Below are 25,791 nucleotides of genomic sequence, written 5' to 3' on the forward strand. Positions count from 1 at the left end.
ATAGGAATGTAGAGCAGTTAAATTGTAACTTCTAAAGGAAATCTAAGAAAATTTAGCGGACTATAAGGTCGACAGCTTCAAAATTGATTCCACACTTAATTATATACAAAGCATTCTAAGCACTTATATTAGGCCTAAATTTAGGACGGGAAATCGCCTCTTCCATAAATTGCATACTACTTTTCCACTGTATTTCATGCAAATTTATTAGTACCCTGTAACAATTTTGCCATGCTTGTGTGGCAGGATTCAGGAGAGGTGTCATTAAATTGGATTTTAAGGGGTATCCATTGTCTCCTAAAAGAAAATCTCTTTGCACCCTTTCCATTTAAAAGGCATCCTCCTTTGTAATGTTGTGCTATCCATGTAGACCGTAACATTATCTTAAACCGAGAAGACTCTGTTGGAGAGGCGTTAAGTGGGTGATTCCTATCTGTCGTATTCTAACCTATTACAATTTCAATAAACTAGCGCTGAGGTAGTTCTGCTGGTTTCAGAAGTGAAAATCGTTGAATTTATAAGGGATTTTTTGTGGTAATGCATTTGATCGTATATGCAAGGCATAACAAAAACCTAAACTAATCAAACGTAACCTGTCACAGGATCGTATGTGCAAGGTGTATAAGCAGAGTACGAAGGAAACTAGGTACCTTAGCGCTAGTTTAGCCACAAATTTTCTATACGGAGCGTTACATAGGCCTATGAAATTGTTTGAATATTTAAGGAAAAATATGATCTTCTATTGCAGAATCTTTTGGCTATATTACTGCCAGGATATACGATTGGAACATGTACACAATCTATGTTGTCTATGACAACATAAAATTTAGCTATAAGCTTATTAGGCCTATAGAAATAATGACTATTATAATGTTGATAGTACGTCTGATACTTTATTCACATATCTAGACAATACAGCTTTTGATACCCCGTTCATATCATCAATTACCATTTCAAAACTTCCCGCAACGTTATCTTAAAGCGAGAAGAATCTGTTGAAGCGTTAAGTGGGTGATTTCTATCTGTCGTATTCTAACCTATACAGTATACCGGTATTCAGTTTCTTCTAGAACCATTCTTACTACTTATTTCCTTAATGTGTAGCTTTCGTGGAATTCTTTATCACTTAATCTTCAAAATGATTATTCCGAGTGTTATTACAACATATAAGTTCGTCGTTATGTTGAAGTTCTAAATGAAGAACTTCATCATCGAATAATTACGTCCGCCATGTTGTTGACTTCTTAACGCATCGTTACTGTTTTAACGCGACGAATAGGTCCTAATAAATTAACGATGAATTTAAAGATGCGTTAGCAGTAATGATACTTGGTGAAACACAAAAACTGACTAACGTGTCATTAAATTATTTAACGAGACGTTATAATGATAACGAAGGTTGGTGAAACCGGCCATAAGTATTTTGAAAGTCTCAGTAACTATTCATTCATTCATTCATTCATTCATTCATTCATTCATTATATTCCATAGATCTTACATGAGCAATGAAGCTTTAAGATGTGGAACAAGTCAAAATTTTACAATATTACAATTACAATTTTTACAAATTTTTACAATATTTTACAATTTTTACAGTTTTATAATGTAGTAATTTTCTACAATGATGAGGTGAGGTCTGAGGATTCGCCGAAAGATTACCCGGCATATTGTCATGCTTGATAATCTATTGCACACCATATTTATATGAAGTTTCCAAATGGGTCTGGGATCGGAAACTTTACTGAGTTCGTGCATCACGTATAATTTGCATTGAAAATAGCAATACATCCATACTATTGGAGCAATGAAGTGCAGTGTCATCTGTAAACGGCAAACAAAATACAATCAGTAGCTACTAATATCACAACGTAAATCATTCGTCATTAATAAGAGGGGTCCCAAAGCAGATCCCTGAGGAACTTCAGTTTAGAGTTTTAAAAGATTGGAATATTTGCCATTCATATAACGCTATTGAATATAGTTAGTTAAAAAAACTTGCAACTAAGTTCAGTTCAGTATCTGTGATTCCATAATGCTGCAGTTCACCGATATTGATAAGAGACGCAGTGAAACACCATCGACAAATCAGTCTTCAGAGAACTCTCAACTTCAATTTCTTTCGCACTGCATGTTAACTATACGAATATTTAACCAATTTTATGAACTATAAGTAAAAAACCATCGTAGGATTTACTTCGTGTTAAATTAATTTTAGCCGTCCATAACGTGTTTTTATCTACCACGGAACCGGTCTCTTCACATTTTTACACTTCCGGAAAGAAAGATTATAGAATTCAACCTAAAACCACTTAAGAGCTCTGAACAGTTCTTTAGTCAGAATTAGGCCTATTTCTGCCCTCCCGAAAATTTTCAACCGGAAGAAGTATGTAGATAATAAAGAAAACGTTTTCTAACTCCGTTGTTGTATCTCAGCTCTTTTGCTGCCAGTATACAGTATTATTTATTTTCTTGAAGTTGTAAATGAAAGTAGGAATGTCTGTGCTAAATATTTGTTCGAGTAAAATTTTTATTTCATGAAATGTAACAATAATTTTCTTTAGATATCGAGGAGAACTTGTGCAGCGCATTGAACATGCATTGTAGAAGCCATTCATTATGAATTCTACCAATGACCAGTGTTGCCAACACATAAATTGTATCCCCGTCAGCTAACACCTGGAAATGCGTCAAAATCCGTCAAAATTAACAAAAAAAAAATAATAAGATTCACTCAGTATATCTGTATACAAACAACAAGTAAATTTTAACAAAACTTACTTATCAGTCTTGATTAAAATATTGATTCGTCAACCTCTGACTTATGGTACGGCACATTTCGATGAAAAAGTAAAATTTTCCAAAAATTAAATAAATAAAATGACAACAGCAAAAAAAGTCAAAAGACGATATAAATCGTAATTTCCGCCAGAAAATCCGTCACCCGTCAAAGTCATTCTTTTCCCGTCCGCTACGTTGAAATTCCGTCAGGTTTGACGGAATTTACGTCCAGTTGGCAACACTGCGGCTATGACACGTGTCACAACAGCTGATCGACAATACTGCTACCCATGCATCGCCATGGATGGGGGACACTTCGAACAGAGCTTGTAAACAAAAGTAAGACTCCACAGTAAGGTAAATGTTGAAATAATACCGCTGATACGAACGGGTATTTAGTAACAATAACAAAGTATTTAATAATATTTTAATATTCTTCTGATGTTGTTAGAATTCTAATGAAGTAACCAGGTTATAGAAATCGCATCATAATATACAGTAATTCTGTTTAAAATTACACTTCAGAATATGTATGTATCCAATGCCTACCCACTTCACTTTACGTGATTCGAGTTCCGCATATTGCGGATAGATTGCAGGAATGTGACCTATTTTCTAGTTGCACACCACTTCGGCGGGCCACGCTGTACATGATGTGTTTCTGTGGAGAGTTCTGTCGCGTATTAGAGTGAGTGTATGTGTAAGTGTTCGTGTAAGTGTAGTGTATGGAATGAGTGGTGATGATGAAGATGAGGACGGGAGAAGGGGATACCCGGTATCGGTACGTAGCCTACTCCTGTGAGAATGTTATATCTCTGAAACAATGCCGTATTAAAAAGAGTTATTTATATTTTATGTTCCAAATAGTCATTTTTTTTCACCACCTAGCATTTCACAGAATCCTTTTGAATCATTCTGTATTATTAAGATGACCAACCATCTGGCGTTTCCTGGACATGCCCTTCTATTTTCTAAATTTACTTTGCGTCCGGCAGGCATTTAAATAAATATTCTAAATAAAAGTCCGTTTTTATATCAATTCCTCTACCCTTTTATGTTAAACAACAATAATAATAATAATAATAATAATAATAATAATAATAATAATAATAATAAAAAGAAATATACCATAAGTTATGCATTCGAAATTCTATAATTCGAACGTTTTTAATTCGAAATTGTGATTCATTCTAATTTTTATGCGGTTCCTTGAGCATTCCTATGTAACGCAATGTTAAAAACTCGTCTGTGAGTCGATTTTTTTTATAACTCGAAGTGAAATCTAACGAAATTCATTTCTAAAATTACGAAAATCAACCCGCAATATAGCGGAAGCAGACTGTGCCCTGTCTTCAGATGAAGAAGGGCCAGAACATCCCGTGAAACAATTGCCTACAATTGCCCAACCGTGGATCACATCCAGAAATTAATGTGCTATGTTGAAGAACGACAGAATGTGAGTGAAACATTTTTCCATTTGCTCAATAAACTCGAAGACTTTTGCTGCAAGATTAAATGCTAAAAAACAACACATGTAAGCTTATCACACTTTTAGTAAATAACCTGTATTTTAATAATAATAATAATAATAATAATAATAATAATAATAATAATAATAATAATTACAATCGAAATTTTATAATTCGAACGTTTTTAATTCGAAATCGTGATTCATTCGAATTTTTTGTGCGGTCCCTTGACATTCCTATATTCCTATATAACGCAATGTTAAAAACTCGTATGTAATTCGATTTTTTTTTAATTATAATTCGAAGTGAAATGTAACGAAATTCAGTTCCAAAATTACGAAAATCAACCCGCAATATAGTGGAAGCAGACTGTCGCCCTGTCTTCAGATGAAGGGCCAGAACATCCCTTGAAACCATTGCCTACAATCGTCCAGGCCATGGATCACATCCAGGAATTAAGGTCCTGTGTTGAAGAACGACAGAATGTGAGTGAAACAGTTTTCCATTTGCTCAATAAAATCGAAAAATTTTGCTCGAATATTAAATGCAAAAAATTAACACATGTCTCAACGTTAAAAAAAACTAGGAATGTTCCATATTTTAACAATGTTGTACAAAATATTGAATTATAACTTTTGTTATTGTATTGCATTTCTTTTGTACAAGATTACCATGGGGGCACCATAATTTTTTTATTTTTATTTATTTATTCATTCATTTGTTTATTTATTTATTTATTTATTTATTTATTTATTTATTTAATACTTAACACTTGAGCTACATTAGGCATTGCAGCCCGAAAGAGCAGAAGCTCGTGCTCGGGCGCAGTTCAGATCAGTTATACAAAATATATCACAAAATTAAGAGAGTTCATTGAGCACAATAACATTAGTAAATGGTAAAATAATACAGCATGTAATAATAGGGTCTATATACAAAAATTGAAAATACAAAAGTACATAAATATTATACTATCAATTTTTAACTCAATTAGCTTTGTTTCTTAAATCTGTGTGTGTTAAGTGTACTTAGCTCAGGGTAAGCTCTAAATAATTCATTATATATTTTGGGTCCAAAACATCTGCTGTTGGTTGGTTTGGACAGTTCCTTTCGAAAAACATTTGTAGGCTATATTTAAATCAAAATGTCTCTGGCTTAAGGTAAAAGGTAAAGGTATCCCCGTAACATGCCATGAAGGCACTTGGGGGGGGGGGCATGGAGGTAGAGCCCCATGCTTTCCATGACCTCGGCACTAGAATGAGGTCGGCACCACGCTCTAACCTCCTTTTACCCCCGGGAAAGACCCGGTACTCAATTTTATAGGAGGCTGAGTGAACCTCGGGGCCGTTCTGAAAGTTTGGCAATGAGAAAAAATCCTATCACCACCTGGGATCGAACCCCGGACTTTCCAGTCCGTAGCCAGCTGCTCTACCAACTGAGCTACCCAGCCGCCATGTCTCTGGCGTAGAAAGTAAAAAAAAAAAACATTGGAAACTTGTCTAATTCGAAATCTTGGATAATTCGAATTTTTAGATGGTTTCTTCAACTTCGAATTAAACAAGTTGGATTGTATTTGTCTGAGAGTCGTATCTATTCCAATTAGGTGAATCACAATAAAGTGAAAATGTCCCGTCCACAGCGAATGTGAATTCTCATTGTTGCACCGGCAAACGACGGCTCTCACCGAACTGAGTCAGCCAGCAAACACATTCGTTCTTGTTCATTCGCCAAGTCTATACACGCCTTTACGATACTCCTCTACCAGCGTTGGAACAGTTGTTGGAAACAGTCGTGATGGACGTTTTTCGGAATCGACCGAGAAGCTTGCGCTGCATGTAGGCAGTCGGGCGGCGGGTATGCGCATCTCTGCCTGACTACCCCCATTTTCCACGAAACGCCTGTACCGCGTAAACAGAGATCCATCCCATGGCTTCTTCTTGTCGGAGGTGCACTTGCAGAGTTTCTGTTGCCCGCCGCATGTCTAACTTTCGACAAAACTTGACATTTTAGCACTATTCAAACGGACTTTATCAGTTCCGCGATAATAAACTTCACCCAAGATAATGTCGGTTCCGTGGTAATAAACTCCACCCAAGATAATGCCGGTTCCGTGGTAATAAACTTCACCCAAGATAATGTCGGTTCCGCGGTAATAAACTCCACCCAAGATAATGTCGGTTCCGTGGTAATAACCTTCACCCAAGATAATGTCGGTTCCGCGGTAATAAATTCCACCCAAGATAATGTCGGTTCCGTGGTAATAAACTTCACCCAAGATAATGTCGGTTCCGCGGTAATAAACTCACCCAAGATAATGTCGGTTCCGTGGTAATAAACTGCACCCAAGATAATGTCGGTTCCGCGGTAATAAACTCACCCAAGATAATGTCGGTTCCGTGGTAATAAACTTCACCCAAGATAATGTCGGTTCCGCGGTAATAAATTCCACCCAAGATAATGTCGGTTCCGTGGTAATAAACTCCACCCAAGATAATGTCGGTTCCGTGGTAATAAACTCCACCCAGGGTAATGTCGGTTCCGTGGTAATAAACTCCACCCAAGATAATGTCGGTTCCGTGGTAATACGCTCCACCCAAGATAATGTCGGTTCCGTGGTAATAAACTGCACCCAAGATAATGTCGGTTCCGCGATAATAAACTGCACCCAAGATAATGTCAGTTCCGCGATAATAAACTCCACCCAAGATAATGTCGGCTCCGCGATAATAAACTTCACCCAAGATAATGTCGGTTCCGTGGTAATAACCTTCACCCAAGATAATGTCGGTTCCGCGGTAATAAACTCACCCAAGATAATGTCGGTTCCGTGGTAATAAACTGCACCCAAGATAATGTCGGTTCCGCGGTAATAAACTCACCCAAGATAATGTCGGTTCCGTGGTAATAAACTTCACCCAAGATAATGTCGGTTCCGCGGTAATAAATTCCACCCAAGATAATGTCGGTTCCGTGGTAATAAACTCCACCCAAGATAATGTCGGTTCCGTGGTAATAAACTCCACCCAGGGTAATGTCGGTTCCGTGGTAATAAACTCCACCCAAGATAATGTCGGTTCCGTGGTAATACGCTCCACCCAAGATAATGTCGGTTCCGTGGTAATAAACTGCACCCAAGATAATGTCGGTTCCGCGATAATAAACTGCACCCAAGATAATGTCAGTTCCGCGATAATAAACTCCACCCAAGATAATGTCGGCTCCGCGATAATAAACTTCACCCAAGATAATGTCGGTTATGCGGTAATAAACTCTACCCAAGGTAATGCCGGTTCCGTGGTAATAAACTCCATCGAAGATAATGCCGGTTCCGTGGTAATAAACTCACCCAAGATAATGCCGGTTCCGTGGTAATAAACTCACCCAAGATAATGCCGGTTCCGTGGTAATAAACTTCACCCAAGATAATGTCGGTTCCGCGATAATAAACTCCGCCCAAGATAATGCCGGTTCCGTGGTAATAAACTCCAGCCAAGATAATGCCGGTTCCGTGGTAATAAACTTCAGCCAAGATAATGTCGGTTCCGAGATAATAAACTCCACCCAAAATAATGTCGGCTCCGCGGTAATAAACTCCACCCAAGATAATGCCGGTTCCGCGGTAATAAACTTCACCCAAGATAATGTCGGTTCCGCGATAATAAACTCCACCCAAGATAATGTCGGCTCCGCGGTAATAAACTCCACCCAAGATAATGTCGGCTCCGCGGTAATAAACTCCACCCAAGATAATGCCGGTTCCGCGGTAATAAACTTGACCCAACATAATGTCGGTTCCGTGGTAATAAACTCCACCCAAGATAATATCGGGTCCGTGGTAATAAACTCCACCCAAGGTAGTGTCGGTTCCGTGGTAATAAACTCCACCCAAGATAATGTCGGTTCCGTGGTAAGTTGCGTCGTGCCCTTCATGACATACGCCGTAACATTGATGCTGACGATGTCAAACTTCTTCATGACAATGCTCGAACCCATGTTGCGGCTTATGTTCGTGAGAAAATCAACACATTTCGTTGGGAGATGCTCCAGCAGTCACCATACAGTCCAGACCTTCGGACTTTCATCTGTTTGGTCCCTTGAAGAAATTCCAGGCCCGCCATCGCTTTGCGACCGATGCAGAAGTGCAATCAACTGCCCGCAGATGACTATACTCCAACCGAACGGACTTCTATGAACATAATATACTGAAACTGGTACCATAATGGGAGAAATATGTTGAAAAACTTGGCGCCTATGTAGAAAAGTAGCTAAAAGATGCGAGTTCATTTGTGTATTTTTTTTTTTATTTTTAGTTACCTATTAAACGTGTTTTTATTATTGTGCGTTACTTTCCGATCCACCCTCGTGTTATGTAGTACGTCAATAATGAATTAATGAGAAATAAATTGCATTTTGTTACTGGAAAACTTATTTCGTTTTTTCTCGCTGTTCTGTTTTCTGCGTTTTCTTGTTTTCAAAAAGAAAGGTAACGCACATGACTGCTTTATACAGGACGAGCTGTAAGTAATGTAATTAATTCAAGGGGATTATTATATGAGATATTTCAAATAAAAACATTTAATACAATTTTGTTTGTTTTATATGAAACATTTCATAGCGTGTTTTGGGAAAGTGATTTATTTAATTCCAAATACGCTCAGTGAATTTAAGAGAGCAGAGTGTTATGATAATAAATGATTGAAATAATTTCATTTTTGTCCTTTAAATATGCAGAAATTTGATCCGAACAAATGTAACATTGTAAAATTCCTTTGCAGGACGAAAAGTGTTACATTTATTTGGATCAAATTTCTGCACATTTAAAGGAAAAAAACTAAAATTCTTTCAATAATTTATTACCATAATATACTGCTCTTAAATTGACTGAGCTTATTGGAAATTAAATCAATGGCTTTCTCAAAACATGCTATGAAATATATTACTTTAATGTACCGAAGTACATATGATATTTCCATGCAGATATTCTGCGTCATCATACGATGAAAGAATAATGGAACGGAGAAAAACTCTCTCCGGCGCCGGGATTTGAACCCGGGTTTTCAGCTCTACGTGCTGATGCTTTGTCCACTAAGCCACACCGGATACCCATCCCGACGTCGGACAGAATCGTCTCAGATTAAGTTCCAACTCTTGGGTTCACTCTAGTGGCCGCCCTCTGCACTACGTCATAGACGTCTATGAACGTAGGACTGAAGTCCACGCATGTGCTGAGGTGCACTCGTTATGAGTGACTAGTTGGCCGGGATCCGTGATTTAAGACGGCGCTTATTCCGTCGGATCCCGGCCAACTAGTCACTCATAACGAGTGCACCTCAGCACATGTACGCTGTGAAATGTTTCATATAAAGCAATTTTTATCACCAAAAGGAAGCAAAAACGAGCAAAATTGCAATATCTCAAAGAATAACCCCCTGAAATTAATGATGTTACTTATTCTGTATTTTTTATGTTTTTGGTGTTACGTACGCTGACCAGTACATTTTCAGCAGTATAGTAGGCCGTTCTCGTCCATTGTGCTGCAACCCTGTGCTCCTGAGGCACTCTAGATTTCGTAGGAGGAGCGAGCGTAGTGTCATATAAAGAATGGGGTACAGAAAGGGAAGTGAAGAGAGCAGAGGGGCGCGTGGAATAAGGGATGATAACGCAGTTGTAGAAGATCTTATGTTGGCTACTTCATGATTTCGTGAAACACTTTCAACACTGCAATTCTATTCCCGTTATTGAAATGTCTTTATTTCCATGAACACTGCAAGAATATTAAATTCTTTCAAAAGAGATCTGTAATGAAATGTGTTGTAATGTTATTAAGATTCGCAACATTTTTTAAATAGCTGAAACTTGATTAAAATATGATTAATATTAAAATAAACATTTATTCACAAGAGAATGGGATTTAACGCACGGTGCTTGTTTTCAATTGTTTCATATCTCTTCCAGTGGCAACATTTATTTATAAATTTAGAAAATGAAAGGTAAACATGCATTTGTAGTGAAATTATTAATATATAATAATGATTTTTGATTCTCCATTACTCTTTAGTTTTTGTTAATCAGACAGTAGCGCGTTTGTCTGCTGATCCGAAGCTACCCTCAGCATGGGTTCGTTTCCCGTTTGAACTGATTACCTGGTTGGGTTTTTCTCTAAATTTCCTCCAATTGTAAAGCGAATGTTAGGTAATCCATGGTGAATCCTCGGCCTCATCTCGCCAAATACCATCCTTCTATCACCAAGTCCATAAGCGTTAAATAATCTAGTAGTTGATATAGTAACGTATACATGTTTCTCATTCATATAAAGAGTGTCCCAACAAGAACGCCGGATTTAATATGTAAGTAGATGCAGCAAAAACAAATAACAGAATAGATAACAGCGCCCCCAAACCAACAACAACACCTGTGGAGTAACGGTCAGCGCGTCTGGCTGCGAAACCAGGTGGCCCGGGTTCGAATTCCGGTTGGGGCAAGTTACCTGGTTGAGGTTTTTTCCGAGGTTTTCCCTCAACCCAATACGAGCAAATGCTGGGTAACTTTCGGTGCTGGACCCCGAACTCATTTCACTGGCATTATCGCCTTCATATCATTCAGACGCTAAATAACCTAGATGTTGATACAGCGTCGTAAAATAGCCCAATAACATAAAAATAAACAACAATACAATGGCGCAATGTTCCAAGAATGCCTTGTTATTGTTGGGTTGACTGATATGTAATCTGTTATCTGTATTTGTTGCATTTATTCATATTATTAAATCCGCCGTTCATTTTGAGACACCCTATAATTATCGGTACCAAATGAGTAAAGGTATGGAACACAGCTTGTAGCTTTCCTAATTTGAATTTTATGAGGAAACTATGTCAAAAGTTTAAGAATAATACAAATAAAATATTTTGAACGTGTTTACAAAAACTGGATTTTTCATTTATAAAGGCTGTGCCAAGTAGTCTTTTTTTAATGACGCCATATACTTATTTTTTCCTTTTTGGATTCTTCAGGTTTCAAGACTTATAGAAACTATATTTATTCATTATTTGTAAACTATTATTTAGTAAAAAAATTACTTCAAGTTTATTACCCCAATGTATGTGTACATAAGCAAAAAGAAATGTTTTAGTATATCAATTTATCACCATGAAGAATTAGAGCGCCATGAATTAAGCTAAGTGTTTGTCTACAAATTATTTAATTCATGGCCCCCTTATTATCAGTAGTGTTAATTTTAATGCACTGAAAACATTTATCTTCGTTATGTACGCATACATTGGGACCATAATTTGAGGCAGTTTTTACAAAATAATACTGTATAAATGGTGATATTTGGGTAAGAGACGCTAGCCCGAGGGTGCATTGTGCTGATGACCGCTGCCCTATAACTTTGTAGGCTATATATTATAGTTTCTTCATAAAATTTAATTAAAAATAAGAAAGCTGCAAGCAGTGTCCCACACTTTTTACTCATTTGGTGTATTCCTCGACTTAAATGTTGCAACTGCCTCTTATTTGCATTCAGAAAACCTGGCAACCCTAGTATACTCTTTTATTTACATCAAGTTCCGTTTCATTTCTAACATTCGAAAACCTAGATAGAAAAATTGCTAAAGAGATTTGTCATCATTAAAAATCCAAAACATTCACCGAATCTCGAACTCAGAATGGAGATACTGTAATGGTAGTCACTACACCACTAGGACTACATATCTGTAACCTTCTCGTCTTGCGTATAAAACCGCATATCTTTTAAGAACTCCTTCAGCTCCTCCTTCATTGATTGATTGATTTTTTTTTTTCGTGATTTTGTACTTAATATTTTAAGATATATCACGAGGCAACGTTAAGATTTCGAAAACTGGTCTAGCGAAGATATGTAACGGTTGAAATCACGAGTCCAAGGTTTTCTGGTCTTCTTAAAGTTCTGTTGTCTGAGGAGAGGCTATCTAGAAACTCGTGGCCTTGTACCGCATTCGCTTTAATGTCTGCAAGAGACGCCTGTATGTTCAAGGGGAGTTGTAACTTGAACATTTCGCAAATAGGACTTTTAATTTTAGATACCGGTGAAGTTTTTTGTTGATTTAGTACAATAGTCACGTATTTTAAGAAAACCAATGATGGAATTGACGTCACTGACATGTGAGAATGTAGAAATAGTGGTATTGGTATATTTCTTTAGAAAAAAAATCGAAGGATGTGTGCGGTAAGTGTTCAAGGAACGTTTCAGCTTGAAGATTTCGCAAATAGGACGTTTAATTTTGAATAGAATTGAGTTTTTTAAATGTTCAAAGAAAGATTCAGCTTGAAGATTTCGCATACAGGGCGTTCAATTGCATCTCGTGTAGGTGGTGCTGAAATGGAAAATGTTTTATATGTAGAGCCCGGATTTCTATGCTATATACGCCTGTTATACTTCTCAAACTTTGAAAATGTTCGTTTTATGACTCACGAATTCCAAATAACCGTACTTTTTGCGTGCATGTTGTTCTTTTTTTTTTTTTTTTTGAGTAAATTATGAATAATGCATATTTTAAAGGTTTTAGGTTTAATAGCGCAGACTTTTAGTTCTGTATTGCATATTATGTCCTTTTTTCGGCTTTAAGGCATATATATGTTAACTTGCATAATAGTGCTTTTTATGATTGTTGCTTCGTAGAATGTGATATTTCCACGTTATCTGTCTATTGAAAAAAATAATCTATTCCCATAAGGTAATATGGTTTCGTGGCGTCCTACCTGACAACTAGTCTTTACACTTAACCCCTTCAGGTCTGGTGTTCATTATAGAGTACATTGTTTCTTTTTTTTCTTTCTTTCTTTTTTGTAATGTCTTCGATACTTTTAAATATTTTAAAAAATTCAGTGTGATAGAAATGAAGAATATTATTTTTGAAACATTTCTATATCTGAATTAAAAATAAAATTTAAAATTTTGGGACCCCAGGGGTCAAAATTGTCCCCAAATTTTGATTTTCTGTGAAGACTTGATTTGGGAATTTTGGATCCCCAGAATGATTATGTGACCAGTTTTTTTTTTCAATTTTTTAAAAATATAAATTGAGGTCTGAATGGGTTAGACCCTCTCTTTATTACACTGGTATTTTCAAACCCCAACTCTCGCTCGTTACAAGCCGGAGGTCAAAATATTGCAAGAAAGGAAGGCAGAAGCAGCACGCTTGTAAATTGCAATTTAGTAAACTTTTGTATCCAATTGTAAGGTGTTGCTATAGCTCCTGTTAGAACTGCAGTAAGAGGTCTTTTATCAAAATGAATTCAGGGAAAGTAATTTCTAAAGACGAACGGCGATGTAATTTATTGTGATTGTTGTAATAAAGACGTAAGTACTTTGCGTGATAATGTCACGTTAAAGTATAACGCTGCAAAGTCAGAAGGTCGCGGGTTCGATTCCCGATGGGGTCATGGTCATACGGAAATTTAAAAACAATTCGACCTCACTTTGTCCAAAATTTCTTCACTTAAGTATGCCCTTGTCACTTCTTGTGACGTAGAAATATTTTCTGTGTTCAAGAACGTGCTTCAAGTAAACGTATGAGCTTAAGTGAAGAAAATTTTGAAAAATTAGTTCTAACATAAATCAGGAGACGAGACCTGACATGTGAGGTATGCGTAGGGGAAAGAATGACATCATAAAAAGAGTTTGTTTAATGATGGTTAATATTATATGAATGTGCAGGAAGGAAGTTCATCTCAGACTAAAATCTATCTTCCCCGTTCATACCCATTGGTGATATAGCCACGTCGTATATGTGAAAGGACAGCTCTAGCCTCCTCTTCTGTACATTGTTTCAAAATGAAATAAAAATGTAACATAATGTAGACCTTAATTTTGATAGTGCATATTTTTTTACTGTTTTTTGCTTCATTATGCTTGTTTTGTTATATGATAATACAGGGTCATCATTTTATTTTTACTAACATTTTTAATATTAACCTGGATATACCTTTGGATCAACGCAGTTTGCTACCCCTTTCCACGACTGGAGTTCGATGATACTGGCGTAAAATACAAACAAATCACTTTACTAGGTATAGGAGGGAAGAAAAGTAGTTCATCCATTTACGTAAACTAGAAAATATCGCGCTTTTGAGTTTGATCATTTTCATTAGGTTTTTGTTTAATCAACATACAGTACAGTATTAACAATGAGTGTTTTTACTCACGAAATGAGCTGTCCATGTGGACGTATTCATTATGCAGTGTATATTATACTGTCTACGGCACATTAGCGTACAATATAGAGAATAAAGTTAAATTGAAAAATAATCATAATATGGACATTTAAACACATTATTGAAAATGGTGGTAGTTCATTTCGATACAGGCTTCAGGTCTTTTGTGCATATTATCGCACTATAGACTATTGCACCTGATCCCAATTACCAGTTTCGTCCATCGTACTAGTAACTCATGTTGAAATATTTCTGTAATACTCTATAAAAGAGTACCTTACGTACTGTAAATTCAATTTTCACTTCTGTCCGATCCGAAAAGATAAAATTACTCAGACATACTATCTACTGTCCGTCCAAGTGGTTATGTCGCAGGGTCGTAGAAAGGGAGGAAATCACGTGACAGTTAATTACTTAACGGGGCCCTTTTATTTAAGTTATTTTAAACAGTTGTATAATATTATGTAGACGTCCAATTCCTAACAGAAATTAATGTGCTCAGAAAAGAGCTAAGACAGCCCAGCCACTAGCTGGCGCATAAAAGCAGTGGGGGAAACCGAGATACGACGTAGGCAAATGGACGACAGTACCTGTGCGAAAATGATTCAATATTGAAAGCTCTTTCGTCACTGGAAAACGCGAACATATTTTTGGAACGTACTATTTACTATGACCGTAAGGCTACTATGACTGTATATGCGGTCTTGGATCTGTGCGGAGGACGGTTGAACTTCATTAGTAGAAGTGGAAGTGAAGTACATTCATAAACTCAGATACAATAAAAATTTAAGTAAAAATAAAATGATGCCCCTGTACATGAATGCATGCATGTTTAAAGATTTGATAGTGCATGGAAATCCGGTCTCTAATTATATGCCATTTGGTACTAGCATTTAATATTGGAAACAATCGCAGCGACTAATAATCTATTCCCATAACAATTTCAATAATGCGCGCTCAAGGAAGGAAGGAAGGTTGCCCACCCGAATGCCTCCCGCCAAATTAAAAGTGCTAGCGCCGCCACTGTAGTGGACCAGCGTACTTCGTGTTCTGATGCAAGAAAACTCATTATTATTGGATGCACTCGTTATCCGGTGCTAACGAAGACGGTTGTTTATAGGAGACATGCCAAGTAGGAGCATGCTCTCCGTTCTGGTTTACATTGCTGGTAGGATGCAAAGACTCTGGTACGGGGCCAAAGGGTCAAAGCTTTTGGACGGCGTCACTCCTCAGCAGTGGTGACAGCAGCAGCCATCTTAACCAGGCAGGCATCCGCCCCGCCGGCCGCCGGGATAAAATTGGAACAAGCACGCGCATCCAGCCAGCCAGCTATGGCGAAGTCAGCCAAGAGCTGGCCGCGCTGTGTAGGTAGGTTGGTTCTGGGCGAGGCAGCCAGCCAGCTATTGATTGCCTGCGATGGAACCTGCAGAGCGGCAGCCGCCGAGTTGAACCATCTCTTTGTTGTAGTGGCCCAGTCGTGTTGCGACCAAGGAGGTGCGATAAAACCCTCTGGTAGTGCAGCGCCGTGTTTCGTTCTGGGAGGCCATATTTACGTACTTGGGGTTATTTTAATGCTAAAGACGCTCTTCCTGCAGAGATAATGAAGAAGGTTAATTAGTGTTAGGTTGGACGTTTAGGGAAGCCTTGTGAACAGCTGTCGTGGCCGACTTGAAGAACCAAGCCATCTAACTGTCGTGACTGAGGTAAATCGTGATCATCACCACCATTACCATAATCACCACCATCACCACCACTACAACATTCAGTCCTATTACGGTTGGTTTCATCTTCTGGCAGATCTTTGTTCTCTTCTTATGGTAATAATTAATTTTTATGTATTCAGTTGTCCTATTGTTTGTGTTAATACCAATTTAATGTTTAATTATGTTTTATTAATGCCGATATATTGCGGCAAGTTCTTCATGGTGCAGGGGAACATGCTATTAGGCCTTTCTAGCATTTACTACATTTAAAATTTACCACTTCAATGGAAACGTCGCTTCCTGCATACCGCACGGTTGTATTCACGTCCACTCTGAACATTTTCTTACACAATCCAATAGCTCACGCCATCGGCGATGTTACTTGTAACATCTACGTAATGCCAGGTCTTCCTGAATACTTTAGTCTCTGTGAGGTATAATTAAATATTTAAACACTCTAATGCCGTTCATTATTTTCTATTTTGGAAAGCTGGTTTTACGTTTATTTTTGCCAATACCGATGTTATTTGTAGCAAGGTGTTCTTTTTAAATTACTCAAAAGGTAATATTATCCACTCGTAAATAAAAAGAACAGCTGGATAAGTATCTGAAAAACTAAAATTATCTAGAGGTTGCTGTTGCGTACTACGTTTCTTTTGGATTAAAAACAGTTGAAGGGAGAATTCTAGGAATGAAGTCAAGTAGGACGCTAAGTCTCTTTCGTTTATGTTTCGGACGGACTGGATACAGCGATCGTGTCTTGCAGTATTTTAGGAACACGGTTTGGCTACCGGAGGCAAGAACCAGCTTGTAGTCTAGTTGTGCTGCCGTGTCACCTCCACGGTCGTATCGACCAGGGATCGATATCTGCTGTTGCTGGTCTCGAGAGTTGAGGACGACAGAGCGTCCGTTCTACTGTCGTGAGATCGAAACTCGTTTGCGAGAGAATTACGTAGCGCGTTCCTAATTTAAAAGCCTTATCTCTTCTATCGTAATTTAATTATTGTTCTGCGAAGTAAAAGTGAGAACTAGTCATTAGTGAGACTGCGTTGTAAGAATGTTTACTGACTTTGTGATTTAATACCAAGGTTTTTTTTTTCGTAAATAAGGGATAAAATATAAATTTTAATGCAGTTTCTTTATTTCCAGATGTAATCACAATGTCTGCGCCTTCGATGGTACATCGTAGCGGAGACAACCTCGTGGTGAGGAGTGTGATGAGCGGGGATCCAATTTACGAAGAGAGCGAAGATGAGTCTGACTTGCCCCAGTGCAAGATTAAGCGCAACTACACCTGCACGCATTGTACATACTATACTCAGAACCCGCGCTCCTACCTGTACCATCTCAAGGACGAGCATGGGGAGAAGATCAAAGTATACGAATGCCCCAGCTGCTTGTACGCGTCGAAGCACAGCCAAAAGCTGCAGCGTCACGTGCATATGGTTCACGTGATCGGGAAGGGATCTGCAGGTCTTAGGAAAAAGAAGGCTGAAGCTCAGAAACCTAAAACATGGAACAGTGCTTCTGCAGTCAGTGCAAAACAATTGCAGAAGAAGATCGCAGAACCGAAGTTGTTAAGTGAGAATACAAGTGTCAAGATCAGTGCCGGGGACGTGCAAGAGTGTTCTTTGTGCCCGTTTACGAGTTCGAATCCCAGTGAAGTGCTGAAACACGAGCGTACGGCTCATCTGAAAAAGAAATTCTACCGCTGCAGTAAGTGTAACTATGTGACGCATATGAAAGCGCGATATACGAAACATGTGAAGTATCATTCAATGCCTATGATAAAGTGCGATCTGTGTGATTTTCGCACGCCTTATAAGTGGAATTTGGATCGCCATTACAAGAATCATACAGGGGACGGGGCTTATCGGTGTGCTCTCTGCAATTTCACAGCCGATATCAAGCAGAGCCTTACGGTGCACGAGATGAACCATCATGTACCTCCCGTGGGCCAGCCGGCGGCGGCGGGAGGCGGAGCGGGGGCGGCGAGGCGCCGCAACAAAGTGGGCGCGAGCGACTCGACGGCTGTGGAGGAGGAGATAGACCAGGAGGAGCTCGAGCTACTGCGCATGGAGCGGGAGGACGCGGCGGATGCGTACCAGGTAATGAGCCAGCCACAGAACCCCAATTCCAGTGAGGGCGATGTGTAATAAAGGGAACCTCGCCATGCGTCATCGGCCCTGCCTTGTGGCTAAGCTCACGTCACATCTAACAGCGGAGCTCTGTGAAATCTGACCTTGGTCTGTGCATGAGCGTACATACTGTACCGAGACCTTACCAACCTTTATGTTTCTGGTTACGCAATAGCCCTCATTTTGTCGATTGCAGTTGCAGTTCTTTATTTGGGAAAGATGGCGGGTTGGTCGATGCTTGGAATGGAATTTCAGAAGGAGGCACTACTACCCAGCAGTGCGACCTTTAAAGATTTATTGCGCTAAACCTCAATCTAGGCACATTCCCAAACCCACACTGGCTGACTATACTAAGGCCGTGTCTCAAAGCTACATTTTCAGCTGAAGTGAACTAGATTGTTGACTAAATAGCAGGATATGACGTCAGAAGTTATGATCCAAAGCTACATAGTGCATAGCAATCAAGACCGTAGTAGCTAGTAAACGAAAATGCTTGCTTGATTGTTGACTAGTTCACTAAAGTAACATGGATACCTTATCAGCAATTGGGGTTATGAAATCTGAAAATGCTTTGGAAGTGAAATAATGTAAATATAATGTAGAATAACACGTTAACTTTGAACACTGGCATTGTTTGTACCTTCTGTACAATGTTTTAAACATTATTGTAATATATTAAGCCCTTATCTTTTCGACATAATTCGTAATGAAACTGCATTAGGACACTGCCTTCTTAATTTAGTGCTGCACCGTGATGTCATGGTTTTTAGAAAAATAATGTATGAAGAAGGCCATGTTTCAAGCATACATTTCCAAAGCTCCCTAGTGTGTAGTTTACAAGTCATCTAGTTGCTAGTCACTAGTGTGTAGTATGGACTTGAGCTTTGAGACACGGCCCAAAGTTCGCTGCGTACTCAGATTTCGAGCAAGCAACCCCACTCGTCCCTAGGCCAGCCCCCTCCGTGCGTCGCCAGCCGGCGTTCGAGTAATGCTAATGATGACAAAATGGAGAAATGTTGACGGGATGATGTAATGTCTAATATGGGGAAACGAGAGAACCACGAAAAAATACCCTACTGCGACCGCTCCATAAATATTTAACTGAATCTCCAACAAAAAAACAAACGGATTTTCCCGTGAACTTTCCGTGAGCTAGTTTCGCCGAAAAAAAAAATATTGAAAATAACCCCAAAATTCTAGGACAACACTCTAAATATAATCACTACCCAAAAACCTTCGTTTCTTATATGATTTTCTCAGACATTTTCACAAGAAATCATCACGTAGCCTAGAGCTACCACGATTATGTTGCACTAAGCGGATACGCAATTCTTTCTTCGGCCCAGGGTAAATGTATTTTCGTACCTGTCTACCAAAAAACGTACATGCAAGGCATACCAAAAGCTTGAACAAACCAAATATAATTTGTTAATGATCCTCGACCTTACGAAAATTCACCTATTTATTTTTCCAGATGTACGTCATTTTTAATACATGTGTATGTTATATCATCTCTCAATTTCATTTCATCATGAAATACCGTAACACAAATCAGACATCAGTCCCTAGAGTGGTTTATAGCAAGATCGAATATTCAGTGACTTAGAAATCAAAATATTCGGAGGAAACCTGTTCCACAGACCTCAGCTCGTGGCTACTATCTTGTCAGGCCCAAGGACCTTTTAACAGAGGAGCACTTTGGTCTGAATGTGAACGTAGGTAAACCATATCGACATTTATATGAATTACAAATCTTTATTTAATGCACAGGTATTAGAGAGGATGGGGTGATGATAATAATGGTGGTACAGCAATAGCGAAATGATAGAGGCGAGGAAAGCCAAGTAATATGTCCCATATGCTTCATCCTATGGCTATGATTACGCTGAGGTCAAGATACATCTTAGCAGCGTGAAACCGTACCAGTCACACATTGTAAGATTTTATAATGCCATTTAAGTAATGGCCTTCACTGCGTCAATTGCAATTGAAGTTACGGTATTTATTTAACTTTTTTTTTAACTTCAAATGCAATTCAGAGACATTGAGATCATGATACGACAAAAATCGAGCATTGGTGGCATTCCAGTCTTCAACAGAGACAATTCTCCTCAAAATATGTGATTGGTTTTCAGCCAATAAATTGCCGTAGTATTAAATTGTAACAAAAATAACATAATCCAATTTAAATCCTGTCCAAATTCAACCTCGCAAATTTCAAGCGCAATAATTAGCAACAGGTCCCTAATAGAAACAACAACCAATTTTCTTGACTTACGAATCGATAATGTGTTAAATTGGAAAAATCATATTAAAGAAATTACTCCTAAACTAAATTCAGCGTGTTTTGCTATTAGATCTGTGCAAGCGATAGTAAATATCAATACATTAAAAACAATATGCTCGTAATTTGTATACTTCCACTTGCTAATGAGTTTTGGAATAATATTCTAGGGAAATTCCGTAGATAGTAACAGCATATTCCTATTACAAAAAAGAGTAATTAGAATAATAGTGGGTGCCAATTCTAGGGAATCGTGTAGGACTATTTTCAAAAAACTACAAATAATGCCCATGGCTTGTCGTCAGTATATATTTTTTCATTAATAAACTTTCTCGTATGTAATCGTGAAAACTTTGTAACTAATTCAACAGTTCATAGTATAAATACGCGTCAGAAATGACATTGGCAAGTCTATCGTGTTGTCAAAAAGGAGTGCGTTATATGGCAGTAAAAATGTTTAATAGCCTCCCTATGGATATAGAAAATGAAACTCAAAACGTAAGATTATTTAGGGCAAATTAAAGAAATAGCCTACTTAATTTCTTACGCCTTCAATTCTGTAGGTGAATTCATACCATTCAACAACTCTTTATGAATATTTCTGTGTTGTATTAAGTATTGGTACTATATAAAACTTTGTGTTGTACTAGTAGACTATATTGTAAAATTCTTCTGTATATATTTCAACTAGATTGTAACTATAATTAAGACTTCATAGTACTATTAAGATTTTTTTTTTTCGTTTGACATGCTCCATATTCTAGCTGTGAAGCGATGTACGATTACCATGGAATGTAAATAAATACAAATACAAATAAAAAGGAAGGGGAAGACTTCGAAGTATTTGCCTTTGTCATTTTGTCCACTACAAAATTATAAATATCAGTCTGAGGTAGTGCCTTAGGCTTACTTCTGATCGCAAAAGTTTTGACATTTAGAGTTTTCCTCAAGCCATTTTCGTGGCGCCCTAATAAGTTATTTTCAACACCAACAGATTTCGAATTGGTTATTAATTGTGTTTGATGAACTGTCGCCATTCTTTTATTATGTCCTTTCCATTATTGCTGTGTTAATTTTAATTTTTTTGTCTGGCGACTGTCATCATTATCTTTCTTATCCATACGTCTTTGTCTTGCAGTTTTCTCAAAACTCGTTCAGAATGTTTAATTTCTCCTTCTTTTGTTACAGTCCAGAATTTAGAGGCCTACAAATTTTAGCATTGGTATAGCTTTGCCCAATTCCAATTTTCGTTTTTTTCTTGCGTTTATTAAATGTTTTTGTTTTGCAGTATAGGCCTAATAAAGTTAATTAAACTTACTTAAGTAACATGCCATTTCTTTGTCTAGAATATTTTGTAACCATAATAGATGACCTTGTTTATTTGTTCTACAGTAGGTCTACAGGGGTATTTCTTAGCCTTTAAAGAATAAAATTTTTGTTTTTGTTGATATTAGGTAACTTATCTTGTCGATTGTAATTTACATAATTTCTACAATATTTTTGTTAGCTGAAATTCATGAATTCGAGAATCAGAAATTAATTGGAGACTTTAATGAGTTTTTTTTAAGAATAAAACAATTCTGTTGATATACCCACATGCTAAGGAAATGACACTATTTGTTAGTGAAATCAAACTGTCCACAAATGCCATTTTATTATCTTGTGAAATTGCAGTATGTTGTAAAAAAATGTGGGTTTGTACCATGTCATTCACATATTTTAAAAATCATTCTAATTCCATTTCCCAAACATTAGACCTCGTACGTTTCCTTTGTAATTGTATAACAATGACACAAAATAAAACTAAAATGGTTCCATTTTATGAGTAAGTTTAGATCCTTTGCGATACCCATATTTATTTACATTACATGGTATTCGTATATTGCTTCACAGCTAGAATATGGAAATGTCAAATGAAAAAAAAAATTCTTAATAGTATTATAAAGTCTTAATTGCAGTCACAGTCTAGTTGAAATATATAGAGAAGAGTTTTACAATATAGTCTACTAGTACAACACGAAGTTTTAGTATGAATACTTAATATAAGACAGAAATATTCATAGAGCATTGTTGAATGTCATGAATTCACCTACAGAATCGAAGATGTGAGAAATTAGGCACTTCTTTAATTTGGCTCAAAATAATCATATGTTTTGAGTTTGATTTTTTATATCCATAAGGTGGCTATTTTATTGCCATATAATGCACTCCTTTTTGATAGTATGATAGACTTGCCAATGGAGTATGAAAGTAAATTTTTTGACTAGTATTTATGCTATGAATTGTTGAATTAATTACATACAGAGTTTTCACGACTACATACGAGGAAGTTTATTGATGAAAAAATATACTGTCAAGCCATGGGCATTATTTGTAGTTTTTTGAAAATAGTCCTACACGATTCCTTAGATTTGGCATCCACTATTATTCTAATTATTGATGCATCTAGGTAATTCTTTCACTTGTTTTTACTGAGGTTTAAGTTTGGAAATGGTTGTATTTTATATTTCTGCTGAGCGCTATTCTGTTGTCCAGAGTTATGGAGTGGTTAAAATACCTGTGAATGTGGCTTATAAACTAGTAGCCTATTGTTTTCCAGTGCCTTGATATTGGCCTAAGTTATTAACCTCCTAACTTTTTACAATGGGCCTGCTAGATATAGTCCTTTTTTATTTCCTGAATTGTTCTCTACATTAGAGGAGGTTTTCTTCATAACTAGCCTACATATTTTTGTTGCCATTTACATTCTATTGAGGAATTCGTTTACAGTGTTTAAATAGGTGTCATACAGTAAGTTTGTAATTTAATTGGTCACAGGCTTTTGTGAAATAATCATGTGTTTTTGTGTCTTCTTCCAGTTAGAGATTCTTGATTTTGTTTTTGTCTTGTGTTTATCTATTTTTTTATCTCTTTATCTTCTGTTTCTTTGATTGCTGTTTTGGTTTTCTTATAATTTAGTCCTTTTTTTTTTTAATTGGTAGGACAGTTCGTTCATTTCCAAATATAGTCTACAAATATTGAGGGGATTCAGTGTAATGTAGCCTATAGGCCTATATTTTTCCAGTGCTTTCGTTGACTTGTACATGTATCTGATCTCATCTATGATGTTTGTTTCAACAACATTGCTGATTCGGAGTCAAATAAGAACATAGTTATGCCCAAAAGCCGAGATTTTTTATTTTTACGACGCTTTATCAACTGCTATAGCTAGTTATCTAGCATCTGAGTGAGATGAAGGTGATAATGCCAGCAAAATGAGTCCAGTGTCCAGCGCCAAAAGTTATCCAGCACTTGCTCTTAAGGGATTGAGGAAAAACTCAACCAGGATTTGAACTCGGACCTGCTTGCTTCACAGTCAGACATACTATTCGTTACTCCACAGCAGTGGAAAAAAAAAAAAAAAAAAAAACATGGTCAAATAATACAAACATTGAACTCTCTTCCAACTGGTATACAGAAACCCTGTCCATTGAAAAATTAACAAGGCATTAAAACTAGTTCCAAGGATGAAACTTCCTAGGTGATGCGGGCATTGTATTCAAATATAGTGGAGAGAAGTTCAGTTTTTTATTTAATTGTTTTTAATAATATATTTGGAATGAAGTAGAAATCCCAGATAGCTGAAAAAAAAAGGATCATTAATATCTGTGTTCACAGAAAGAGAGACATGTGAAGTTGTGAAAAATGAATAAACATCAGTCTTCTCAACACAGGTTATGCAATTCATGAAATTATTATGGAAATTAACTTGGCATATTTTTCAGAGCAGTATGGGTGCAGAACAGAAAGGATCAAGGCAAGGTCGATCTTGCATCAATAGATATTTTACTTTAAATTATTGATTGAAGAGCATACAATCTGTAACAGTGAAACACACTTAGCATATTGATATAAAAAAGATAAGATTTAACAGAAACAAACTAACTCAAATATTAAGAGAAAATGGTACCACATCAAGTCAATTAACACAAGCCATTTATGGTGTACTTAACCTAATGTCAACAAACTACAATGACACTGGACAAAGTTGTACTGGTATTTATCATCTCTGTGTTGCCTATGGCACTGTTATAACCTTTACAACTTGAAGAAAAGAAAAACGCAGTGGTGTAACGTGAAAATTGCTAAATAGACATTGCTTGTTTACAGGTTATCAAGTTTTTTGAAATGACAGATGGATGGACTTAGGGAATTGGTTCAAGTTCAGGTTCAGTCCATAATGTCCGCTTGGGGCACGGGCCTCTTCCTAGGAAGGCGGCTGGTTAAGGCGATGCCGATTAGCTATGCCGAAAAAGGATTCTCCTTTAAGTTGTAACACTTTTTGCACGTGTTCTTTTAGGCCTCTGTAATTTCTTTAAAAAGTCTTTATGTTTTTTGGACTATAAACATCTATAAAAAAAATCGAAGACTTTCTGGACAAGAAAGCTATTAGAAGCAATATATTGAAACAAGTACTGTAAACATTTTTAAATAAAATTTTAAATTATAGTTTATTTAACGACGCTCGCAACTGTAGAGGTTATATCATTTACATGCCAATAAATCTAGTGACATGAGCCTATCGCATTTAAACACACTTAAGGCCACATTCATACACATTCTTAGCTCGGGCTTCCAGTGGATGATCAGCGAACTAACGTTTTTCGTATTCATAAACCAGTGTTAGCGATATGATATGATATGAATCCTGTACAAGTAATCAGTCGATAGCCGGGGCTAGTTTAGCATGCTCGTAATGCGGGCTAGCGAAATGTTTATGCATAGCACCCTTAAATGCTGTCGACCTGGGCAGGGATCGAACCCGCAACCTTGAGCGCAGAAGGCCAGCGCACTACCAACTACGCTAACGAGGTCGACTACTTTTAAATATCTTGAACATAACATCTCTTATGAGAGAGAAATTTGTAAATTTTACAAAAAACCATTCTGTTCAGACAATTCACATCAGACTGAAATTGTGTAATATTTTGCCAAGACCAACTTACATGTATTGTAATCAGGCATAGTTCATTTGTAAACGAGATGGACAGCAGAAACGTATTATACTGTATGAGAGTTATTTTCTGCTCAGTTTTGAACATAAATAACAAGACATAGTGAAAGAACTGGCTCAACACCTATTTAACTCTAATACACAACTTCTGATTACGCATGTCTGTGGCTGGTCTTCCATCTAGATGGCCTGGGTTCGAACCCCATTTAGGTCATGATGAATTTTGTGGTGG

The 25,791-nt window shown here is 37.2% G+C and overlaps 1 protein-coding gene across 3 annotated transcripts in view; it reads left to right on the top strand.

The window, feature by feature from the left end:
* The window catches only part of LOC138694924 (uncharacterized), a 102,885-nt gene that overhangs the window by 15,923 nt on the left and 61,171 nt on the right, over positions 1–25,791 (top strand). For 2 of the 3 annotated variants that reach the window (XM_069819118.1, XM_069819129.1), the window contains exon 2: positions 17,294–18,252. In XM_069819118.1, coding sequence (XP_069675219.1) covers positions 17,294–18,252 — 959 coding nt within the window. The remainder of the gene's footprint in view (positions 1–17,293; positions 18,253–25,791) is intronic. The other variant, XM_069819138.1, reaches the window with a different exon arrangement.

Source organism: Periplaneta americana, chromosome 1 (assembly GCF_040183065.1).
Source record: "Periplaneta americana isolate PAMFEO1 chromosome 1, P.americana_PAMFEO1_priV1, whole genome shotgun sequence".
NCBI lineage: Eukaryota > Metazoa > Arthropoda > Insecta > Blattodea > Blattidae > Periplaneta > Periplaneta americana.